This window comes from Simochromis diagramma, unplaced genomic scaffold (assembly GCF_900408965.1).
Source record: "Simochromis diagramma unplaced genomic scaffold, fSimDia1.1 OVJJ01000317.1, whole genome shotgun sequence".
NCBI lineage: Eukaryota > Metazoa > Chordata > Actinopteri > Cichliformes > Cichlidae > Simochromis > Simochromis diagramma.
The window spans coordinates 2,965,334-2,989,273 of NW_024386994.1; the positions used below are offsets into that span (position 1 = coordinate 2,965,334).

Sequence of the window (23,940 nt, forward strand, 5' to 3'; positions counted from 1 at the left end):
CCCCTGATAGCCCCGTGCATGGGGCTAGACGGCCAACACGTTAACGAGCTAACTGCGCTAACACACTAGCTCCCACCCATGTAATTGAGCATTGCGTGGCACATCCAACATACTGTTTTACTTTAGTCCATGACGCGCTTACCTTCAGGGTCATACGTCACATGAAAACCAAAATAATTCCAAACGGCAGATCTGAATGAGGGTGGGGGAGGTCCATGTTGCAAGGAGAGCTTAACTTCTGTCTCGCTAGCTTGCCCTGCGCTCTTCCTTCTGACTATGCTGTCTGTGTTGAGCGCTCAGTGGATCTGCGCTCGACAGTGCAGCCTAGGCGGAGTAGTCGAACGCAGATTCACTGAGCGCTCCACACAGACAGCATCGTCAGAAGGAAAGTTGATAAAATAAATTACAAATGTTGTATTGTTCGATACATATGCGTACCGAACCGAAAGCACTGTATCGAACGGTTCAATATCGATACGAATATCGTTGCACCCCTAGTAGCTACATCACCAGTGTGTGAATGGGTGGATGACTGAACGTGTAAAGCGTTTTGGGGGTCTTAGGGACTAAGTCAAGCGCTATACAAATACAGGCCATTTACCATTTTTCTGGCCGTGGTGTTTAACTAGTTAAAAAGAACAAACAAACATCTGTCTCCTATTTTTTATGTCACACAGGAAAGAAGCTTCAATATCTGATGAGAAGAATTTGTTGGTCTTTGGTGCAGTTTTCTTCTTTTCTGGCTTGTTGTTTATTTACAGTGGAGATGAAGATCTCTAACAAGTTGATTTGTTCACATTTGCACATTTTTAAGAGGAATGTGTTTTTTGAGTTTGTACACTTGTTTACTGGGAAATGAAATGCTGCTAATGCACAAAGCTGTGTTTCAGCTGCACTTCCTGTTATAGACTTGTGATGCACACAGGCTCTGTTCCAGCACTCAGCATGTTCTTCCTCATTTTCTCCACCAGGGGGAGTTCCTAAACTATGACATCCTGATAGGAGTGAACCAGGGAGAGGGGCTGAAGTTTGTGGACGACAGTGAGGACAACGACGGCATCTCAGCTGCGGCATTCGACTACACCATCTCCAACTTTGTTGACAACCTCTACGGATACCCAGAGGGTGAGGACGCCACCTCTGTACACTGCCACTTTTTCAGTTATTCCATTTTACAGCCTCCTCTCACTTAACTGCATTTTGCAGCATCATCAGGTTTTGTCTTATTAGGAGCCGCGTTTGTTGATCTGTTAGTTTTTTCTGTTTGCTGTATTCATTAAAATAAACGGATAATCATCAAAATGACAAATGTGGACAATTATCAAAGCTTACATTACAGTTCTGACAGCTTGAGTTCACATGAATTTTCAAAAGAATATAAAAACCTGTGAAACTGCTTTAAGCGTTTAAAACATGCGAGTAAAGAATGGAATCAGTAACATGTGAGCCCAGTGAAGTGCATCAAACAAGACAAGCGTGCTAAAGAGAGCCACTCATCCACATCACGGCGTGTCTGCGCCTTAACCTTTGAGGCTCTGTGGGCAGTAATGCTATCATCCCCCAGGTAGTCGGCTCCCAATCTCAGCGTCGCTGTTTCTGACAGATCGGCCTGCGAACCCGTCACAGCCGGACCACAGTCACAGTACAGACATGTTTGGATAATGCAGTCATGCTTCCTCTCTGCTGCCTGTCACTCATTCTGTTATCTGAAAGACTTTTTTTTTCCTCTCTAGATTTCTCACTCGCTTCCTGGCTCTTGGTTCATCTCACCAACATTTGCTTTGGTTTCATGTCTTTTGATCAGACCGATCTCTTAAAAAATGTCTCGCACTGCTGTTACTTTACTCTTAGCAGTTTTTCACTTTTATCTTTCTTCCCCCTCCTTTTGTCCCCTCCTGTGCTTCTTCACCAGGCAAAGACATCCTGAGGGAGACCATTAAGTTCATGTACACAGACTGGGCGGACAGGGACAACGGCGACATGCGGCGGAAGACTCTGTTGGCCCTGTTTACGGACCACCAGTGGGTGGCACCAGCTGTGGCCACTGCCAAACTCCATGCTGAGTTTCAGTCCCCAGTTTACTTTTACACGTTCTACCACCACTGCCAGACCGAGACGCGGCCCGAGTGGGCCGACGCCGCGCACGGAGACGAGATACCTTACGTGTTCGGCGTACCGATGATCGGTGCCACGGACCTGTTCCCGTGCAACTTCTCCAAGAACGATGTGATGCTGAGCGCTGTGGTCATGACTTACTGGACTAACTTCGCAAAGACTGGGTAGGCCTCATGTTGTAGTAGTGTAAACTGTACACGTTACTGTATGTTCTCTGATAGCCTTCTAGTCATCTTGAATACTTGAATCTGGGTTGCTAGTTTAATTCCCGTGTGGCTTTGAAGAATTGAACATACTGGTTCACCAAAAGCATCCAGATCCCAGAGCAGCCGGTTGGTCTTAGATAGTTGAAAGGTTGCACAGAGAATGGGCCTCCTGTCTGTATTCAGTGTATTGATGCCACATGTTACTTATAATGGAGACTGAATATAACTTTGAACTGAAACGTTTAACCTTTATGCTCCACCAGGGACCCCAACCTGCCCGTCCCTCAGGACACAAAGTTCATTCATACCAAGCCCAACCGCTTCGAGGAGGTCATCTGGACCAAGTTCAACTCGAAGGACAAGCAGTACCTTCACATCGGTTTGAAACCTCGTGTCAGAGACAACTACAGAGCTAACAAAGTGGCCTTTTGGCTGGAATTAGTCCCTCATCTTCACAGCCTGCACGACGTGCTCTTTCCCACCACTACGCGCTCCCCTGCAGGCCGTGACCCCGGCACCATGAGGCCCAGAAACAACGTTCCTCGAACCACTCGTCATCCTTACCCTACCTTCCCGTCAGATCCCGAGCCCGAGGGCTCAGAGCGCCCGCCCCAGGACCTCTTTCCCGGAGACACCCGCGACTACTCCACCGAACTGAGCGTGACAGTTGCAGTTGGAGCGTCGCTCCTCTTCCTCAACATCCTGGCCTTCGCCGCCCTTTACTACAAGCGTGACAAGCGGCACGAGATGCGCCGGCACCGGCTGTCCCCTCAGCGGGGCGGCCCCGCCAACGACCTGGCTCACAGCCAGGAGGAGGAGATCATGTCCCTGCAGATGAAGCACTCGGAGCACGACGCTCACCACGACATGGAGCCCCTGCGACCCCACGACATCCTGCGGCCCGCCTGCCCTCCCGACTACACCCTGGCGCTGCGCCGCGCCCCCGACGACGTGCCGCTGATGACGCCAAACACCATCACCATGATCCCCAGCACCATCACCAGCATGCAGCCTCTTCACGCCTTCAACACATTCCCCTCCACCGGCCACAACAACACCCTGCCCCACCCCCACTCCACCACCAGGGTATAGTAGGGACAGGCCCGACACAGCGCCACCTAGGGACCAGGAACACTGGCTCTGCTACCGCTCTGGAAGGAGGCCTCTCGACATGGGCCTTCGTTCTGTCCTCTTATTCTCTTCTTTCTCCAAAAGCAACTACACCTGCTGCGTCATGTGCTGTAAGACTTGGCAGCTCCCTCCACTGGTGGCATGTGGAGGTGCAACTGAAGTGTACAGCAGCAGATGAGCAGTTTGGGGTGGGTGACTCAGATCTTTCAAAGATACTGTTTTCAAAGACGGTCTGCTGTTTCCAGGCTCAAGACCTCCAACATTTGTCAAAGGGACGAATGCTCTCTCGCTCCTCGCTGTTTTCTCTTTTTTACGTTGGCGTCATCTCTTTTTCCATCTCCTGTGTGTTATGTGCACATTATGCTTCTCTTTTCTACATCCGTGTTTTACTACTGCTCTCTTCCTCTCATTTGACGCGCCTCCCTCCTGCTCTTCTCTAAAAATTCCCGATCTGCTGAGCAGTTTGGAGGGGGGAGGCGTACACTAAACATATAACTATGAAAACACTGATATCTTTCATTCGACCAGCATTTTTAGGTGCCAAGTAAGTACTGCTGTGTTTCATTTCTCATCGAGGGAGAAGAAAAACGAAAGAAAAATAGAGTATCGCTATTTACCGTCAACTAACAGAGTTCTGTCATGTTCTCGTGACAAAGTGCCAAACTGGCCTCAGTCGTGTTTTTCTTTCTTTCATCTTCTCTTTTTTTGTTGTTTTGTTTGAAGCATTTGTTTAATTGTTGTTTTTTATTGTGTGGAAAGAATTTTTCTGAAAATATAGATATAGAGAAATGATATTATATATAGTTCTATATAAAATGTGTACAAAGGAGAAAGTATATAAAAGGGTTTTCTCAGTGGGGGATCTATGCATGAATTATTTTTAAAGACGCGGGGAAAAGGACACTGTACCTGTCGATGCACGTTTTCCAAAATCTAAACGAGTCATATCGCTCCATGTTTGCTACTTTTGGTTTTTGGTTTTCTCCCGCAGAGTAAGAGCATCGCAGGAGCTCCTGAAGTCAAACGACGCCTCCCAGCACTCATTTATTAAAACGGAGTCGATGCCAAAAGTCTTAAACGTTAGAATCAAAGCAACAGCTGTGAACTCAGTCATGGTGTCATGTGCAGCCTTCATCTTACTGTCACTACTTTTTCATTTTAGGGTACGTGAGGTAAAGCGTCCGTCGATGTAGCTTGATTGTACAAAATTATTTTTCTACGTTATTAACAAAACAGAGCAGAGACTGATGCTGCTCCTGTCTGACCCCCTTATGTCTGGCACATGTGTGTGTGTGTGTGTGTGTGTGTGTGTGTGTGTGTGTGTGTGTAGGAGCGGCAGTCGCTGTGTGAGTGTGATATCACATCTGCATCACTCAAGCGTAGGCGGGCCCGCGTCAGACAACAATAAACAAAAAGCAGAAAAAGGCCAACAGTAAAAACTCAGACTCCAGCATGAGCTCCTTCCTGCTGCTTAACCAATCACCTTCCTCCATATCATCACCGCTCCCTCCCTCCTCCTCTCTCCATCCTACACCACCTTTGTTATTTAACACCGACCCCCCCCAACTGATAATCAGACAAATTCCCAAACACCTGACTTCACTGTGTCGACACCGTTCCTGACTATTTCTGACCTCAGGTCAGCTCTGCTATTATCCTCACATTAAGGGTTCGTTCACCTGCCTGCAGATGATCTGTGAGCTCGTCGGTTGTAAATTAAACTCTAAGCACACTGAGGGTAACCGGGAGGCGTTCAGGGCCTGCAGTGCAGAGCTGCAACATGAAAAAAAGGGATGGGGGCTCAGATCTCCTGAACAGGGTAGAAACAACACGGTGGGTTTGTGCTGTTTGTGATTCCTGCTCCGTCACTCTGGTGGAGACGACTGCAGCTCAGCAGCGCTCCCTGCTGATCCTCTGATGAAGATGTCAACAGTATGTAAACTGAGCTGATGTGCTGCTGTTTGAGCCCACATGGTAGCGTACGTCCAGTATGGGAGAACTTAGTCACCGGTGCTGTCTTTGCTTGTGCTCTAGCTTTAGCCTGTTTGATTGTTTGTTTTCTATTTTATTACTGCCTAAAAGGGGAGGTGGGGGAAACACATGCCTGACTTCTCCTGTCAGAGGTTTTGTAAGCTCACTGGAAGGGAAACGTGCACAATGTAAATCATAAAACAACTGACTGGGGCTGTGCTGCAGGTGGATCAGTGCTGTGGACAGTAGCTGTGGAAAAGAGACTGGACAAAGACTCTCAGCCTTAAATACAGGACAGAGGATGATCCGATCATCTTTCAGCTAACAGTGTCGAGCAGAAGGACGGCCGGCTGATGCGTCCGTACGAACCCTTTTGTACTCACTCCTGTGTATAAGGAGGCGGCGAGGGGTTGTGTAGTTAACCTCAGCACCACACAGCTACAGCAGAGGAGAGAACACAAACGAGTCCTTTCATTCGGCTCTGTTCTTTCTCCTTGTCTGTTTTATAAGCTAACACTAGAGGGCGCCATTGTGGCACATTCAGCGCTCACTCTGAGGTCACTGGACAGAGAAGAAAATACCAATCTGGGAGACGGATGGAGACGAAACATCTGGAAGATCAGAACTGTACATTTTTAAGTGTAAGAAAAAAAAACAGACAAAATATTTGTAAATATTAAGTTTCTTGTTTATTTTATGTTTTGTTTTTTTTGTTTTTTTGGAGTGAATGAATGATATGCTTATTTTGTGATGACAAAAGACAACAGGTGCAGTTTGTAATGAGAAGAAAAAAATGGCCGTTAGCTTGAGGTTTCAAATGAGTTCATCCTTACCACCGATCAGTTTTGTCTTTGTTTTTTCAACATTTATTTGATTTTTGTCATAACGTTGATCGTTATCATGTGACCATCCTGTAGCAGGAAGGTCGCTGTAGCAGAAGTCATCTCCACTGAAGCCCCCTCACAGCAGAGGGCCAGTCATGCTGTTTATTAGGATTTGCTAGTTTTCAGTGAGAAAAAACATTTTCATCAAGTTTTAAATCTTTTCGTTGCTCTTTTCTCTGCGATTGTCATAAAATCGTCGTCCTCTTTTCAAGCCTTAGCTCGCTTTTATTTTGAAATATGAGTCTTGTGATCAGAGATGAATCTGTGCTGCATGATGTGCGTAACATCAGAGCGATAAAAGCCAGCTTTGCCTTTCAGTGATTCGCAGTAAGGACATAAATGACCTAAACTGAGACTGAAAAAAAGTGCAGTCAGTTAAATGTTAGCTCACCTAACATGTAGCAGTGTTTACATGTAGCCATGTTTGACAGACTCCAGGGCTTTGATACCATAAGATGCCTCATATCCTCACAGACTCATGAGATCACACAGGTGGTCTGACCTGCTCGTGTCACACTGTGCTGTCTGTCTGTCCGTTGTTTTTCTCCTGCAGTGATGTCATGTAGCAGAAAAACAGTTGGATGCTTGAAAAGTGCAGAGCGATGGGTGACGTGTGGAGAACATCACAGTCTGTGTGTGTTCAACAGCTGTTAGAGCCACACTTTGTCCTTTCTGTGGTATAACTGCTGGATTTAGCAAAGCAAAGCAAAACTTCATGATTGGATGATCCTGTGTCACGTCCACAGTGTCAAACGTGCACAGAGACAGTGACACCCACAGAGAAACCCTCAGCTTGGTGTCCATTGCAAATCTGCACCTGTTGTCTTGTTTCTACTTTCTTTGTTGAACTCAGAAACTCGAGACTTGAGATGAAGAAAAATGTTAAATAATGGAATAAAAAAAAGATGATTATTAAAAGAAGTAAAGTAAAATTATATAAATAAATGAGGTGATGATATTTCTGTTTACTTTAGAAGTTATTATACACTGTATGCTGTGATTCTGATCTGGGAAACATTAAAGACATTCATAGCCAGACTGCTGACTTTGTGTTTTTATTCAGTCGCCTAACAGAAGTGCAGTAAGAAACGATTTAGCCCATCCTGATTTCTTAGCTATTTGCATATTTGCCGCACTCAAGTGTTTCAGATCGTGAAGAACATTTTTATGATAGATAAAGATGACCAGAGTCAGTGTAAAATAAAGCTTTTACATGTATTGCTGGGAGGTCGGCAGCTCCCTCCACTGCTTGGCCCTCTGTGAAAAACAACTGGGATCCAGCTTCCCTGTGATGCTGAATCATATAAGCGGAAGAAAATAAATAGATCGAAGGATGGATGATTGTATTTTGTGTACAATCGTTGAAGTGTAAAAAGGGTTGGCCCTCTGTGGTGCCCTAAGCAAAGTTTGATTTTTGGGGCCCTTTAATAGTGCCAATAATACTGATTAATGATCACCTACTATAAATGTATTTCATTTTCTAATGTTGATGTTGTTGTAATCCACAGTGAAAAATGTCATAAAAACAGATAACAAATTTGCAACTTTCATGAAAAATGTTTTCATTAATATTTTAAAAAAAAACAGCAAAACACCTCCCCCTGCTGGCCACACAGAGAAACAATAGATCAAACCTGAGAGCTGCACAATTGCAGCAGTGTGGTTTACGTCATTGTGTTGTCAGCCTGTTTTACACATCGGTGGTTTCTTATTGACGTGTAAAAAGATCTGAAATCGTAGTAAATTCAGCTGCTATTGTGGGCTGGGGATGATTTACACTTAACATTTTAATAACTGGGTACTGAATGTCATAGGCCCAAAGTTCCCTCTAATTTTTCACGTGTCTGAGCGAACACACAAACTCCCTGAGCGATCCCTTGGACCAATGAGCGACATCAGACGTGTGCACTGTGGTCACGCCGGCATCGAATCCATCCAAGTTACATGGTTTATTAAAATAATCAAATTACAGCGTTTACATTTATGTTAGACTACTTTTATTTAACTGCTTTAGCCCATTTACCATGAAAATGTAAAAACAAAAAAGCATCACATAAGGACGCTGTCATAGCCTGTCAACCACGTTGATTGGCTGCGCATATACGCATTATTGGCTGGACTATGGGATAAGGTGGCATCGTTCCCATATGGGAGCAGCCAGTCACTTACTGACCAACACTGCAAAACAGAATTGTTAAAGTATTAATTTTAATTTCAATTCAAGTTAGATTTTTTTTGTACACAAAGCAGAATTTCTGTGCGCAGAGACTGTGCCAGCAGTGCGCACGTGCGCAGCTTAGAGGGAACATTGCATAGGCCCACTAAAAGTTACAAAATAAGCTACTATCAAATACATTTACTTTAAACACATTAGAAGGTTCTTTATGTGGCAAAAAGTTAGATCTATACAAAATGTTGCAGGGAAACAGAGAAGGAGCTCGTATAGGTTTGAGTTTTATTCACATCTGTTGTGCAGGTACAAATAGCAGAGTGGAAAACTTTATACTTTGTGTTTGCAAACATTAATTTATGAAGATTAATTAACATGAGTGTAGCACAAAGTAAAGGTGAAAGCAGTATTCTGACACGACAGTGCAATCAAAACACATTTTGCCACTACAATCTGTGAATAATTGTGACAAACAACTGTCATTTTAATATTGGACAAACTAGTTGTGCAGCCCTAACCTGAAATATGCTGTTTGTTCTGAATGAAAAACGTTAGTCTTTGGTAAACATTTTAATCCCATTTATAGATGCAATATGTTATTTCAGTTAAGACTAAATGTTACCACACGTTCCCATCATTAGAGCGCATTTAAAGTGTGGAGAAGTCTGTGAAGGTTCTCAGTCATCCAGGTCATCGTAGTCTAAGGAGCTTGGAAAGAAAAGCGTCTGGACTTCTTTGAGTTACTTGAAGACGTTTCACCTCTCATCCGAGAAGCTTCTTCAGTTCTAAGGGTCAAATGGTGGAGAGTCCAAGCTGTATTGAAGAATTTCTAACTTCATGTAGGCTAAACAGTGGCCTAGAATTAGACTCAAAACCCTGCAGTGCCCAAAATAAAGGGGGCATTAATGTGCCAGATTCTACAGAACACCAGAAATAACTGCTAAGATGGGTCCAACACATCTGAGTTCATGCTGGAGGAACTGTGGGACACACTCTGCCAACCACACTCATATATTGTGGCTCTGCCCTAAACTCTGTGTATTCTGGAGGCAGATATTTGATGCTCTCAAAGACATTTTCCAAGGTAAATATTCCACTAAGTCCTACAGCAGCAGTGTTGGGAAGGATTGCAGAACATATTGACTGCAAAGCCAAAACTTACTTGCTAAATATATGACTCACTGCAGCCCTAAAATGCATAACTATCAGATGGTTAAAACCAGATATAATCTATGGATCCAGAGAGTGTCTGTCTGATGGAACAAATTACATACTCAGACTACAGAAATAAGTCTTTGAGAAACGGTGGGGACCCATGTTACCTTTCCTATTACAATGAAGAACACCACCTAGTTTTGTGAGCTCTCTCTCTCTCTCTCTCTCTCCATACACACACACACACACACACACACACACACACACACACACACACACTCAAGCAAATTGTGCCAGTTTCAGCTGAAACTATGTTTCAAACCATATTCCGGGTTTTTAGTTCACCATTTATGAGGTTTCAAGAAGAAAATAAAAGACAGATCTGAATGTTTGAAAATGTTTTGGAAAGATTCTGTAAAGATGAGATGAAAAATACTCAAAGGATAAATTTAATTGGTTTATTATTTAGATAAGAATAACAAGCAAGTAAAGGAAGAAACAAGGTAAAATGAAGTAATAATGAAAGAAGTTAAACAAGTAAATGAAGAAACAAAGTAAAATGAAGTAATAATGAAAGAAGTTAAACAAGTAAATGAAGAAACAAGGTGAAATGAAGTAATAATGAAAGAAGTTAAACAAGTAAATGAAGAAACAAGGTAAAATGAAGTAATAATGAAAGAAGTTAAACAAGTAAATGAAGAAACAAGGTAAAATGAAGTAATAATGAAAGAAGTTAAACAAGTAAATGAAGAAACAAGGTAAAATGAAGTAAATAATGAAAGGAGTTAACAAGTAAATGAAGAAACAAGGTAAAATGAAGTAATAATGAAAGAAGTTAAACAGTAATGAAGAAAAAAGCAGAGGAGAGCCAACCCAACCAATCCCCTCTGAGCAAGCACTTGGCGACAGTGGGGAGGAAAAACTGCCTTTAAACGGGCAGAAACCTCCGGCAGAACCAGGCTCAGGAGGGGACAGTCAACTGCCGGGACTGGTTGGGGGGGTTAACAGAGGTGGAGCAAGACGAGGCTACATCAGGTGAGGAAGCAGTAGTGTCTCTCCTCTGGAACAAGTGGAACCATTTTTTCTTTTTTTTCATGCACTTTTCCACGAGCGCTTTTTTCTCCAGGATGAGATTTCTCAGCTCGTCGATGGTTTCTGCGTTTTTTTTCTTCAAGTTTCTCACATCTTTGTTCCATCTCTTCCAATGTTGCTTCTAGTTCTTCAAGCTTGTCTTTGAGTTGTTTGGATGTTGCCTCCTGTATCAGCTTGTCCTTGTGCATGTCTGCATTTCTCTGTTGGACCTCTTTGTGCTTGTCTTCTAACTGCTTCTTTCTTTTCTTGATTTCTTGATTTTTGTCTCCATGTATTTTGTCTTCTTGTTGTTTTTGTGACTGCATTTGAGTGTGTTCACTCTTCAAGTTATTGAATTCCACCAAACGCCCCTTAACGAGCTCGGAGTTGTTTCTCGCTATCTGATCGATCCTTTTCTGCATCTGCAAACACCGTTTCTCCAGTTTGTCCTTTTCTTCTTCCACTTTAGTTGCTTTGTCCTCCAGCTGATTACAAAACTCTTGCAGTTTTAGATTTTTAGACTCAAAGTCCTGGACGATGCGTTTTCCTTCTTTCAGTCTTTCCTGCTGTTGCACGTTCTGTTGAAGAAGGTCTTTATTTTGGCGCAGTGTTTCATCCAGGCTTTCTTTCAGCATGCGGTATTTTTCCTGCATGCTCTTCAGTTTGTGCTGCATGTCTTGTTGCTTTTTGTCCTGCTCTTCCTTCTGTTGGAGGAATGTATTCTTTTCTTCCACAGCTTCATGGAGCTGTCTTTGGAGGAGCCGATTTTTTCGGTCCATGTATTGGAGATCCCGTTGTATCTTATCAGTCATCGTGTTCTTGTCTTGGAGCTGGTTGGTCATTTCTTTTAGTTCTGCACTCTTTTGCCTGTTTTCTTTAATGAGGTGCACAATCTGCTCTCGGGCCTGAGCAAACTTGATTCCCCAGCCCTCATTAATAATGTTTATGTCCGGCTGGCGCTGTTGTCTTTCTTCCAGCTCTTTATTTTGGGCTTCCATTCGTCTACACTTGTCCTCCAGTTGACGTTTTTCTTCTTCAATTTGTTGCATTTTTTTCTGGAGAAGGTAGTTTTCCTTCCTACTCTCCTCTAATGCCCTTTGGAAGGATGAGACGCCATTTGGGGAAATTGGCCGGCCACGCCAGGAAGGAGAGGCGGCGTAATCTTCTTGAATTGGTTGTTTTTTTCTTGGAAACATGTTGGAGTTTCTATACAATGACTTTGAAGAGCTTTCCAAATGTTTCTGTGGTGAACGTTTTGTAGGCTGCAAACACAGATGCTGCTGAAACGAACTAAAACTTGCTGTTTCTCACCCCTACTTAAGGAAAAACATCAAAGGACTTAAGATTCTATGAAGTTCTATGACATCATCACTCCCTAAGCCAATGAGATTGTCACAAGACGTTTTGGAATGGGGTGGTTTTTTTTAAACTGTTTTCAAACTTAACTTAAAATTTCAGTGTTTCCTGGTTGTGGACTATTGGTTAGTCCAGCCGATAAAGAAATTAATTGTCACAAACATCCCTAATATTACATAACAGACAACAGAAAACAAGACAGTTTTTTTTTCTAATAGAGGTATAATAAAAGCTTTTTTAATTATCCTACTTTTTATAAAAGAGAACATTTATTAAAGAATATGTATTTAATTAAAAAACTCTGTTCATCTAAAGCAGGGGTCAGCAACCTTTAAGACCCAAAGAGCCATAATTGGCCTATCTGGGGTTGAAAGGCTCGATAAATGCAGGCGTTTCGCCGGGTACACCGGCTTCCGCGAGTGTGATGCTTATTTTGAGCGATGAAAAAATAACAAAATATAATTTTATTTGTATATTGCAAAATCACAATAATCTTCCAATTTAGAACTACAAGTAAAAAAAAAAAAATCGAGAAGAAAAACGAAAGAAAAATAGAGTATCGCTATTTACCGTCAACTAACAGAGTTCTGTCATGTTCTTGTGACAAAGTGCCAAACTGGCCTCAGTCGTGATTTTCTTTCTTTCATCTTCTCTTTTTTTGTTGTTTTGTTTGAAGCATTTGTTTAATTGTTGTTTTTTATTGTGTGGAAAGAATTTTTCTGAAAATATAGATATAGAGAAATGATATTATATATAGTTCTATATAAAATGTGTACAAAGGAGAAAGTATATAAAAGGGTTTTCTCAGTGGGGGATCTATGCATGAATTATTTTTAAAGACGCGGGGAAAAGGACACTGTACCTGTCGATGCACGTTTTCCAAAATCTAAACGAGTCATATCGCCCCATGTTTGCTACTTTTGGTTTTTGGTTTTCTCCCGCAGAGTAAGAGCATCGCAGGAGCTCCTGAAGTCAAACGACGCCTCCCAGCACTCATTTATTAAAACGGAGTCGATGCCAAAAGTCTTAAACGTTAGAATCAAAGGAACAGCTGTGAACTCAGTCATGGTGTCATGTGCAGCCTTCATCTTACTGTCACTACTTTTTCATTTTAGGGTACGTGAGGTAAAGCGTCCTTCGATGTAGCTTGACTGTACAAAATTATTTTTCTACGTTATTAACAAAACAGAGCAGAGACTGATGCTGCTCCTGTCTGACCCCCTTATGTCTGGCACGTGTGTGTGTGTGTGTGTGTGTGTGTGTGTGTGTGTGTGTGTGTGTGTGTGTGTGTGTGTGTAGGAGCGGCAGTCGCTGTGTGAGTGTGATATCACATCTGCATCACTCAAGCGTAGGCGGGCCCGCGTCAGACAACAATAAACAAAAAGCAGAAAAAGGCCAACAGTAAAAACTCAGACTCCAGCATGAGCTCCTTCCTGCTGCTTAACCAATCACCTTCCTCCATATCATCACCGCTCCCTCCCTCCTCCTCTCTCCATCCTACACCACCTTTGTTATTTAACACCGACCCCCCCAAACTGATAATCAGACAAATTCCCAAACACCTGACTTCACTGTGTCGACACCGTTCCTGACTATTTCTGACCTCAGGTCAGCTCTGCTATTATCCTCACATTAAGGGTTCGTTCACCTGCCTGCAGATGATCTGTGAGCTCGTCGGTTGTAAATTAAACTCTAAGCACACTGAGGGTAACCGGGAGGCGTTCAGGGCCTGCAGTGCAGAGCTGCAACATGAAAAAAAGGGATGGGGGCTCAGATCTCCTGAACAGGGTAGAAACAACACGGTGGGTTTGTGCTGTTTGTGATTCCTGCTCCGTCACTCTGGTGGAGACGACTGCAGCTCAGCAGCGCTCCCTGCTGATCCTCTGATGAAGATGTCAACAGTATGTAAACTGAGCTGATGTGCTGCTGTTTGAGCCCACGTGGTAGCGTACGTCCAGTATGGGAGAACTTAGTCACCGGTGCTGTCTTTGCTTGTGCTCTAGCTTTAGCCTGTTTGATTGTTTGTTTTCTATTTTATTACTGCCTAAAAGGGGAGGTGGGGGAAACACATGCCTGACTTCTCCTGTCAGAGGTTTTGTAAGCTCACTGGAAGGGAAACGTGCACAATGTAAATCATAAAACAACTGACTGGGGCTGTGCTGCAGGTGGATCAGTGCTGTGGACAGTAGCTGTGGAAAAGAGACTGGACAAAGACTCTCAGCCTTAAATACAGGACAGAGGATGATCCGATCATCTTTCAGCTAACAGTGTCGAGCAGAAGGACGGCCGGCTGATGCGTCCGTACGAACCCTTTTGTACTCACTCCTGTGTATAAGGAGGCGGCGAGGGGTTGTGTAGTTAACCTCAGCACCACACAGCTACAGCAGAGGAGAGAACACAAACGAGTCCTTTCATTCGGCTCTGTTCTTTCTCCTTGTCTGTTTTATAAGCTAACACTAGAGGGCGCCATTGTGGCACATTCAGCGCTCACTCTGAGGTCACTGGACAGAGAAGAAAATACCAATCTGGGAGACGGATGGAGACGAAACATCTGGAAGATCAGAACTGTACATTTTTAAGTGTAAGAAAAAAAAACAGACAAAATATTTGTAAATATTAAGTTTCTTGTTTATTTTATGTTTTGTTTTTTTTGTTTTTTTGGAGTGAATGAATGATATGCTTATTTTGTGATGACGAAAGACAACAGGTGCAGTTTGTAATGAGAAGAAAAAATGGCCGTTAGCTTGAGGTTTCAAATGAGTTCATCCTTACCACCGATCAGTTTTGTCTTTGTTTTTTCAACATTTATTTTATTTTTGTCATAACGTTGATCGTTATCATGTGACCATCCTGTAGCAGGAAGGTCGCTGTAGCAGAAGTCATCTCCACTGAAGCCCCCTCACAGCAGAGGGCCAGTCATGCTGTTTATTAGGATTTGCTAGTTTTCAGTGAGAAAAAAACATTTTCATCAAGTTTTAAATCCTTTCGTTGCTCTTTTCTCTGCGATTGTCATAAAATCGTCGTCCTCTTTTCAAGCCTTAGCTCGCTTTTATTTTGAAATATGAGTCTTGTGATCAGAGATGAATCTGTGCTGCATGATGTGCGTAACATCAGAGCGATAAAAGCCAGCTTTGCCTTTCAGTGATTCGCAGTAAGGACATAAATGACCTAAACTGAGACTGAAAAAAGTGCAGTCAGTTAAATGTTAGCTCACCTAACATGTAGCAGTGTTTACATGTAGCCATGTTTGACAGACTCCAGGGCTTTGATACCATAAGATGCCTCATATCCTCACAGACTCATGAGATCACACAGGTGGTCTGACCTGCTCGTGTCACACTGTGCTGTCTGTCTGTCCGTTGTTTTTCTCCTGCAGTGATGTCATGTAGCAGAAAAACAGTTGGATGCTTGAAAAGTGCAGAGCGATGGGTGACGTGGGGAGTACATCACAGTCTGTGTGTGTTCAACAGCTGTTAGAGCCACACTTTGTCCTTTCTGTGGTATAACTGCTGGATTTATTTTATTTCAACACTCAAAAACTGTCAGCAAAGCAAAACATGATGATTGGATGATCCTGTGTCACGTCCACAGTGTCAAACGTGCACAGAGACAGTGACACCCACAGAGAAACCCTCAGCTTGGTTTCCATTGCAAATCTGCACCTGTTGTCTTGTTTCTACTTTCTTTGTTGAACTCAGAAACTCGAGACTTGAGATGAAGAAAAATGTTAAATAATGGAATAAAAAAAAGATGATTATTAAAAGAAGTAAAGTAAAATTATATAAATAAATGAGGTGATGATATTTCTGTTTACTTTAGAAGTTATTATACACTGTATGCTGTGATTCTGATCTGGGAAACATTAAAGACATTCATAGCCAGACTGCTGACTTTGTGTTTTTATTCAGTCGCCTAACAGAAGTGCAGTAAGAAACGATTTAGCCCATCCTGATTTCTTAGCTATTTGCATATTTGCCACACTCACGTGTTTCAGATCGTGAAGCAAATTTTTATGATAGATAAAGATGACCAGAGTCAGTGTAAAATAAAGCTTTTACATGTATTGCTGGGAGGTCGGCAGCTCCCTCCACTGCTTGGCCCTCTGTGAAAAACAACTGGGATCCAGCTTCCCTGTGATGCTGAATCATATAAGCGGAAGAAAATAAATAGATCGAAGGATGGATGATTGTATTTTGTGTACAATTGTTGAAGTGTAAAAAGGGTTGGCCCTCCGTGGTGCCCTAAGCAAAGTTTGATTTTTGGGGCCCTTTAATAGTGCCAATAATACTGATTAATGATCACCTACTATAAATGTATTTCATTTTCTAATGTTGATGTTGTTGTAATTCACAGTGAAAAATGTCATAAAAACAGATAACAAATTTGCAACTTTCATGAAAAATGTTTTCATTAATATTAAAAAAAAAAAACAGCAAAACACCTCCCCCTGCTGGCCACACAGAGAAACAATAGATCAAACCTGAGAGCTGCACAGTTGCAGCAGTGTGGTTTACGTCATTGTGTTGTCAGCCTGTTGTACACATCGGTGGTTTCTTATTGACGTGTAAAAAGATCTGAAATCGTAGTAAATTCAGCTGCTATTGTGGGCTGGGGATGATTTACACTTAACATTTTAATAACTGGGTACTGAATGTCATAGGCCCAAAGTTCCCTCTAATTTTTCACGTGTCTGAGCGAACACACAAACTCCCTGAGCGATCCCTTGGACCACTGAGCGACATCAGACGTGTGCACTGTGGTCACGCCGGCATCGAATCCATCCAAGTTACATGGTTTATTAAAATAATCAAATTACAGCGTTTACATTTATGTTAGACTACTTTTATTTAACTGCTTTAGCCCATTTACAATGAAAATGTAAAAACAAAAAAGCATCACATAAGGACGCTGTCATAGCCTGTCAACAACGTTGATTAGCTGCGCATATACGCATTATTAGCTGGACTATGGGATAAGGTGGCATCGTTCCCATATGGGAGCAGCCAGTCACTTACTGACCAACACTGCAAAACAGAATTGTTAAAGTATTAATTTTAATTTCAATTCAAGTTAGATTTTTTTTGTACACAAAGCAGAATTTCTGTGCGCAGAGACTGTGCCAGCAGTGCGCACGTGCGCAGCTTAGAGGGAACATTGCATAGGCCCACTAAAAGTTACAAAATAAGCTACTATCAAATACATTTACTTTAAACACATCAGAAGGTTCTTTATGTGGCAAAAAGTTAGATCTATACAAAATGTTGCAGGGAAACGGAGAAGGAGCTCGTATAGGTTTGAGTTTTATTCACATCTGTTGTGCAGGTACAAATAGCAGAGTGGAAAACTTTATACTTTGTGTTTGCAAACATTAATTTATGAAGATTAATTAACATGAGTGTAGCACAAAGTAAAGGTGAAAGCAGTATTCTGACATGACAGTGCAATCAAAACACATTTTGCCACAACAATCTGTGAATAATTGTGACAAACAACTGTCATTTTAATATTGGACAAACTAGTTGTGCAGCCCTAACCTGAAATATGCTGTTTGTTCTGAATGAAAAACGTTAGTCTTTGGTAAACATTTTAATCGCATTTATAGATGCGATATGTTATTTCAGTTAAGACTGAATGTTACCACACGTTCCCATCATTAGAGCGCATTTAAAGTGTGGAGAAGTCTGTGAAGGTTCTCAGTCATCCAGGTCATCGTAGTCTAAGGAGCTTGGAAAGAAAAGCGTCTGGACTTCTTTGAGTTACTTGAAGATGTTTCACCTCTCATCCGAGAAGCTTCTTCAGTTCTAAGGGTCAAATGGTGGAGAGTCCAAGCTGTATTGAAGAATTTCTAACTTCATGTAGGCTAAACAGTGGCCTAGAATTAGACTCAAAATCCTGCAGTGCCCAAAATAAAGGGGGCATTAATGTGCCAGATTCTACAGAACACCAGAAATAACTGCTAAGATGGGTCCAACACATCTGAGTTCATGCTGGAGGAACTGTGGGACACACTCTGCCAACCACACTCATATATTGTGGCTCTGCCCTAAACTCTGTGTATTCTGGAGGCAGATATTTGATGCTCTCAAAGACATTTTCCAAGGTAAATATTTCACTAAGTCCTACAGTAGCAGTGTTGGGAAGGATTGCAGAACATATTGACTGCAAAGCCAAAACTTACTTGCTAAATATATTACTCACTGCAGCCCTAAAATGCATAACTATCAGATGGTTAAAACCAGATATAATATATGGATCCATGTCTGTCTGATGGAACAAATTACATACTCAGACTACAGAAACAAGTCTTTGAGAAACGGTGGGGACCCATGTTACCTTTCCTATTACAATGAAGAACACCACCTAGTTTTGTGAGCTCTCTCTCTCTCTCTCCATACACACACACACACACACACACACACACACACACACACACACACACACACACACACACACACACACACACACGTTATGCCAGTTTCAGCTGAAACTATGTTTCAAACCATATTCCGGGTTTTTAGTTCACCATTTATGAGGTTTCAAGAAGAAAATAAAAGACAGATCTGAATGTTTGAAAATGTTTTGGAAAGATTCTGTAAAGATGAGATGAAAAATACTCAAAGGATAAATTTAATTGGTTTATTATTTAGATAAGAATAACAAGCAAGTAAAGGAAGAAACAAGGTAAAATGAAGTAATAATGAAAGAAGTTAAACAAGTAAATGAAGAAACAAGGTAAAATGAAGTAATAATGAAAGAAGTTAAACAAGTAAATGAAGAAACAAAGTAAAATGAAGTAATAATGAAAGAAGTTAAACAAGTAAATGAAGAAAAAAGGCAGAGGAGAGAAAACCCCAACAATCCCCTCTGAGCAAGCACTTGGCGACAGTGGGGAGGAAAAACTGCCTTTAAACGGGCAGAAACCTCCGGCAGAACCAGGCTCAGGAGGGGACAGTCAACTGCCGGGACTGGTTGGGGGGGTTAACAGAGGTGGAGCAAGACGAGGCTACATCAGGTGAGGAAGCAGTAGCGTCTCTCCTCTGGAACAAGTGGAACCATTTTTTCTTTTTTTTCATGCACTTTTCCACGAGCGCTTTTTTCTCCACGATGAGATTTCTCAGCTCGTCGATGGTTTCTGCAAGTGGTTTTTCTTCAAGTTTCTCACATTTTTGTTCCATCTCTTCCAATGTTGCTTGTTGTTCTTCAAGCTTGTCTTTGAGTTGTTTGGATGTTGCCTCCTGTATCAGCTTGTCCTTGTGCATGTCTGCATTTCTCTGTTGGACCTCTTTGTGCTTGTCTTCTAACTGCTTCTTTCTTTTCTTGATTTCTGGGAGCGTGAGCTGCAGGTCTTCATGTATTTTGTCTTCTTGTTGTTTTTGTGACTGCATTTGAGTGTGTTCACTCTTCAAGTTATTGAATTCCACCAAACGCCCCTTAACGAGCTCGGAGTTGTTTCTCGCTATCTGATCGATCCTTTTCTGCATCTGTGAGCACCGTTTCTCCAGTTTGTCCTTTTCTTCTTCCACTTTAGTTGCTTTGTCCTCCAGCTGATTACAAAACTCTTGCAGTTTTAGATTTTTAGACTCAAAGTCCTGGACGATGCGTTTTCCTTCTTTCAGTCTTTCCTGCTGTTGCACGTTCTGTTGAAGAAGGTCTTTATTTTGGCACAGTGTTTCATCCAGGCTTTCTTTCAGCATGCGGTATTTTTCCTGCATGCTCTTCAGTTTGTGCTGCATGTCTTGTTGCTTTTTGTCCTGCTCTTCCTTCTGTTGGAGGAATTTATTCTTTTCTTCCACAGCTTCATGGAGCTGTCTTTGGAGGAGCCGATTTTTTCGGTCCATGTATTGGAGATCCCGTTGTATCTTATCAGTCATCGTTTTCTTGTCTTGGAGCTGGTTGGTCATTTCTTTTAGTTCTGCACTCTTTTGCCTGTTTTCTTTAATGAGGTGCACAATCTGCTCTCGGGCCTGAGCAAACTTGATTCCCCAGCCCTCATTAATAATGTTTATGTCCGGCTGGCGCTGTTGTCTTTCTTCCAGCTCTTTATTTTGGGCTTCCATTCGTCTACACTTGTCCTCCAGTTGACGTTTTTCTTCTTCAATTTGTTGCATTTTTTTCTGGAGAAGGTAGTTTTCCTTCCTACTCTCCTCTAATGCCCTTTGGAAGGATGAGACGCCATTTGGGGAAATTGGCCGGCCACGCCAGGAAGGAGAGGCGGCGTAATCTTTTTGAATTGGTTGTTTTTTTCTTGGAAACATGTTGGAGTTTCTATACGATGACTTTGAAGAGCTTTCCAAATGTTTCTGTGGTGAACGTTTTGTAGGCTGCAAACACAGATGCTGCTGAAACGAACTAAAACTTGCTGTTTCTCACCCCTACTTAAGGAAAAACATCAAAGGACTTAAGATTCTATGAAGTTCTATGACATCATCACTCCCTAAGCCAATGAGATTGTCACAAGACGTTTTGGAATGGGGTGTTTTTTTTTTAAACTGTTTTCAAACTTAACTTAAAATTTCAGTGTTTCCTAGTTGTGGACTATTGGTTAGTCCAGCCGATGAAGAAATTCATTGTCACAAACATCCCTAATATTACATAACAGACGACAGAAAACAAGACAGTTTTTTTTCTAATAGAGGTATAATAAAAGTTTTTTTAATTATCCTACTTTTTATAAAAGAGAACATTTATTAAAGAATATGTATTTAATTAAAAAACTCTGTTCATCTAAAGCAGGGGTCAGCAACCTTTAAGACCCAAAGAGCCATAATTGGCCTATCTGGGGTTGAAAGGCTCGATAAATGCACGGCGTTTCGCCGGGTACACCGGCTTCCATGAGTGTGATGCTTATTTTGAGCGATGAAAAAATAACAAAATATAATTTTATTTGTATATTGCAAAATCACAATAATCTTCCAATTTAGAACTACAAGTAAAAAAAAAAAAAAATCGAGAAGAAAAACGAAAGAAAAATAGAGTATCGCTATTTACCGTCAACTAACAGAGTTCTGTCATGTTCTTGTGACAAAGTGCCAAACTGGCCTCAGTCGTGTTTTTCTTTCTTTCATCTTCTCTTTTTTTGTTGTTTTGTTTGAAGCATTTGTTTAATTGTTGTTTTTTATTGTGTGGAAAGAATTTTTCTGAAAATATAGATATAGAGAAATGATATTATATATAGTTCTATATAAAATGTGTACAAAGGAGAAAGTATATAAAAGGGTTTTCTCAGTGGGGGATCTATGCATGAATTATTTTTAAAGACGCGGGGAAAAGGACACTGTACCTGTCGATGCACGTTTCCCAAGACTAAACGAGTCATATCGCCCCATGTTTGCTACTTTTGGTTTTTGGTTTTCTCCCGCAGAGTAAGAGCATCGCAGGAGCTCCTGAAGTCAAACGACGCCTCCCAGCACTCATTTATTAAAACGGAGTCGATGCCAAAAGTCTTAAACGTTAGAATCAAAGCAACAGCTGTGAACTCAGTCATGGTGTCATGTGCAGCCTTCATCTTACTGTCACTACTTTTTCATTTTAGGGTACGTGAGGTAAAGCGTCCGTCGATGTAGCTTGATTGTACAAATTATTTTTCTACGTTATTAACAAAACAGAGCAGAGACTGATGCTGCTCCTGTCTGACCCCCTTATGTCTGGCACGTGTGTGTGTGTGTGTGTGTGTGTGTGTGTGTGTGTGAGTGTGTGTGTGAGCGGCAGTCGCTGTGTGAGTGTGATATCACATCTGCATCACTCAAGCGTAGGCGGGCCCGCGTCAGACAACAATAAACAAAAAGCAGAAAAAGGCCAACAGTAAAAACTCAGACTCCAGCATGAGCTCCTTCCTGCTGCTTAACCAATCACCTTCCTCCATATCATCACTGCTCCCTCCCTCCTCCTCTCTCCATCCTACACCACCTTTGTTATTTAACACCGACCCCCCCAAACTGATAATCAGACAAATTCCCAAACACCTGACTTCACTGTGTCGACACCGTTCCTGACTATTTCTGACCTCAGGTCAGCTCTGCTATTATCCTCACATTAAGGGTTCGTTCACCTGCCTGCAGATGATCTGTGAGCTCGTCGGTTGTAAATTAAACTCTAAGCACACTGAGGGTAACCGGGAAGCGTTCAGGGCCTGCAGTGCAGAGCTGCAACATGAAAAAAAGGGATGGGGGGCTCAGATCTCCTGAACAGGGTAGAAACAACACGGTGGGTTTGTGCTGTTTGTGATTCCTGCTCCGTCACTCTGGTGGAGACGACTGCAGCTCAGCAGCGCTCCCTGCTGATCCTCTGATGAAGATGTCAACAGTATGTAAACTGAGCTGATGTGCTGCTGTTTGAGCCCACGTGGTAGCGTACGTCCAGTATGGGAGAACTTAGTCACCGGTGCTGTCTTTGCTTGTGCTCTAGCTTTAGCCTGTTTGATTGTTTGTTTTCTATTTTATTACTGCCTAAAAGGGGAGGTGGGGGAAACACATGCCTGACTTCTCCTGTCAGAGGTTTTGTAAGCTCACTGGAAGGGAAACGTGCACAATGTAAATCATAAAACAACTGACTGGGGCTGTGCTGCAGGTGGATCAGTGCTGTGGACAGTAGCTGTGGAAAAGAGACTGGACAAAGACTCTCAGCCTTAAATACAGGACAGAGGATGATCCGATCATCTTTCAGCTAACAGTGTCGAGCAGAAGGACGGCCGGCTGATGCGTCCGTACGAACCCTTTTGTACTCACTCCTGTGTATAAGGAGGCGGCGAGGGGTTGTGTAGTTAACCTCAGCACCACACAGCTACAGCAGAGGAGAGAACACAAACGAGTCCTTTCATTCGGCTCTGTTCTTTCTCCTTGTCTGTTTTATAAGCTAACACTAGAGGGCGCCATTGTGGCACATTCAGCGCTCACTCTGAGGTCACTGGACAGAGAAGAAAATACCAATCTGGGAGACGGATGGAGACGAAACATCTGGAAGATCAGAACTGTACATTTTTAAGTGTAAGAAAAAAAACAGACAAAATATTTGTAAATATTAAGTTTCTTGTTTATTTTATGTTTTGTTTTTTTTGTTTTTTTGGAGTGAATGAATGATATGCTTATTTTGTGATGACGAAAGACAACAGGTGCAGTTTGTAATGAGAAGGAAAAAATGGCCGTTAGCTTGAGGTTTCAAATGAGTTCATCCTTACCACCGATCAGTTTTGTCTTTGTTTTTTCAACATTTATTTTATTTTTGTCATAACGTTGATCGTTATCATGTGACCATCCTGTAGCAGGAAGGTCGCTGTAGCAGAAGTCATCTCCACTGAAGCCCCCTCACAGCAGAGGGCCAGTCATGCTGTTTATTAGGATTTGCTAGTTTTCAGTGAGAAAAAACATTTTCATCAAGTTTTAAATCCTTTCGTTGCTCTTTTCTCTGCTATTATCATAAAATCGTCGTCCTCTTTTCAAGCCTTAGCTCGCTTTTATTTTGAAATATGAGTCTTGTGATCAGAGATGAATCTGTGCTGCATGATGTGCGTAACATCAGAGCGATAAAAGCCAGCTTTGCCTTTCAGTGATTCGCAGTAAGGACATAAATGACGTAAACTGAGACTGAAAAAAGTGCAGTCAGTTAAATGTTAGCTCACCTAACATGTAGCAGTTTTTACATGTAGCCATGTTTGACAGACTCCAGGGCTTTGATACCATAAGATGCCTCATATCCTCACAGACTCATGAGATCACACAGGTGGTCTGACCTGCTCGTGTCACACTGTGCTGTCTGTCCGTCCGTTGTTTTTCTCCTGCAGTGATGTCATGTAGCAGAAAAACAGTTGGATGCTGGAAAAGTGCAGAGCGATGGGTGACGTGTGGAGAACATCACAGTCTGTGTGTGTTCAACAGCTGTTAGAGCC

General features: G+C 42.2%; 2 protein-coding genes and 2 long non-coding RNA genes across 7 annotated transcripts in view; 1 reads left to right on the forward strand and 3 right to left on the reverse strand.

Moving 5' to 3' along the window:
- The window catches only part of LOC120739103 (neuroligin-2-like), a 247,508-nt gene extending 244,034 nt beyond the window's left edge, over positions 1-3,474 (forward strand). For all 4 annotated transcript variants that reach the window (XM_040040765.1, XM_040040768.1, XM_040040766.1 and 1 more), the window contains 3 exons: positions 972-1,125; positions 1,913-2,279; positions 2,585-3,474. In XM_040040765.1, the coding sequence (XP_039896699.1) occupies positions 972-1,125; positions 1,913-2,279; positions 2,585-3,413 (1,350 nt within the window). In that variant the 3' untranslated portion in view covers positions 3,414-3,474. The remainder of the gene's footprint in view (positions 1-971; positions 1,126-1,912; positions 2,280-2,584) is intronic.
- Positions 3,475-8,202: 4,728 nt separating this feature from the next.
- LOC120739107 lies at positions 8,203-14,975 on the reverse strand. Its single transcript, XR_005697124.1, has 3 exons — positions 14,835-14,975; positions 13,512-13,515; positions 8,203-8,215 (listed from the first exon to the last, which is right to left on the reverse strand). It is a non-coding gene; the product is annotated as an uncharacterized LOC120739107 (long non-coding RNA).
- A 1,825-nt stretch (positions 14,976-16,800) lies between these two features.
- LOC120739108 lies at positions 16,801-23,609 on the reverse strand. The gene is made up of 3 exons (XR_005697125.1): positions 23,236-23,609; positions 21,912-21,915; positions 16,801-16,813 (listed from the first exon to the last, which is right to left on the reverse strand). It is a non-coding gene; the product is annotated as an uncharacterized LOC120739108 (long non-coding RNA).
- Positions 18,937-20,527, reverse strand: LOC120739104 (tropomyosin beta chain-like). Its single transcript, XM_040040770.1, has one exon. It carries the CDS (start codon positions 20,312-20,314, stop codon positions 18,998-19,000), a length of 1,317 nt encoding a protein of 438 aa, XP_039896704.1. The 5' UTR covers positions 20,315-20,527; the 3' UTR covers positions 18,937-18,997.
- Positions 23,610-23,940: the final 331 nt, after the last annotated feature.

Bases quoted from the DNA above. Each gene is read 5' to 3' on its own strand.
- LOC120739104 (XM_040040770.1), bottom strand. From the start codon at position 20,314: ATGTTTCCAAGAAAAAAACAACCAATTCAAAAAGATTACGCCGCCTCT.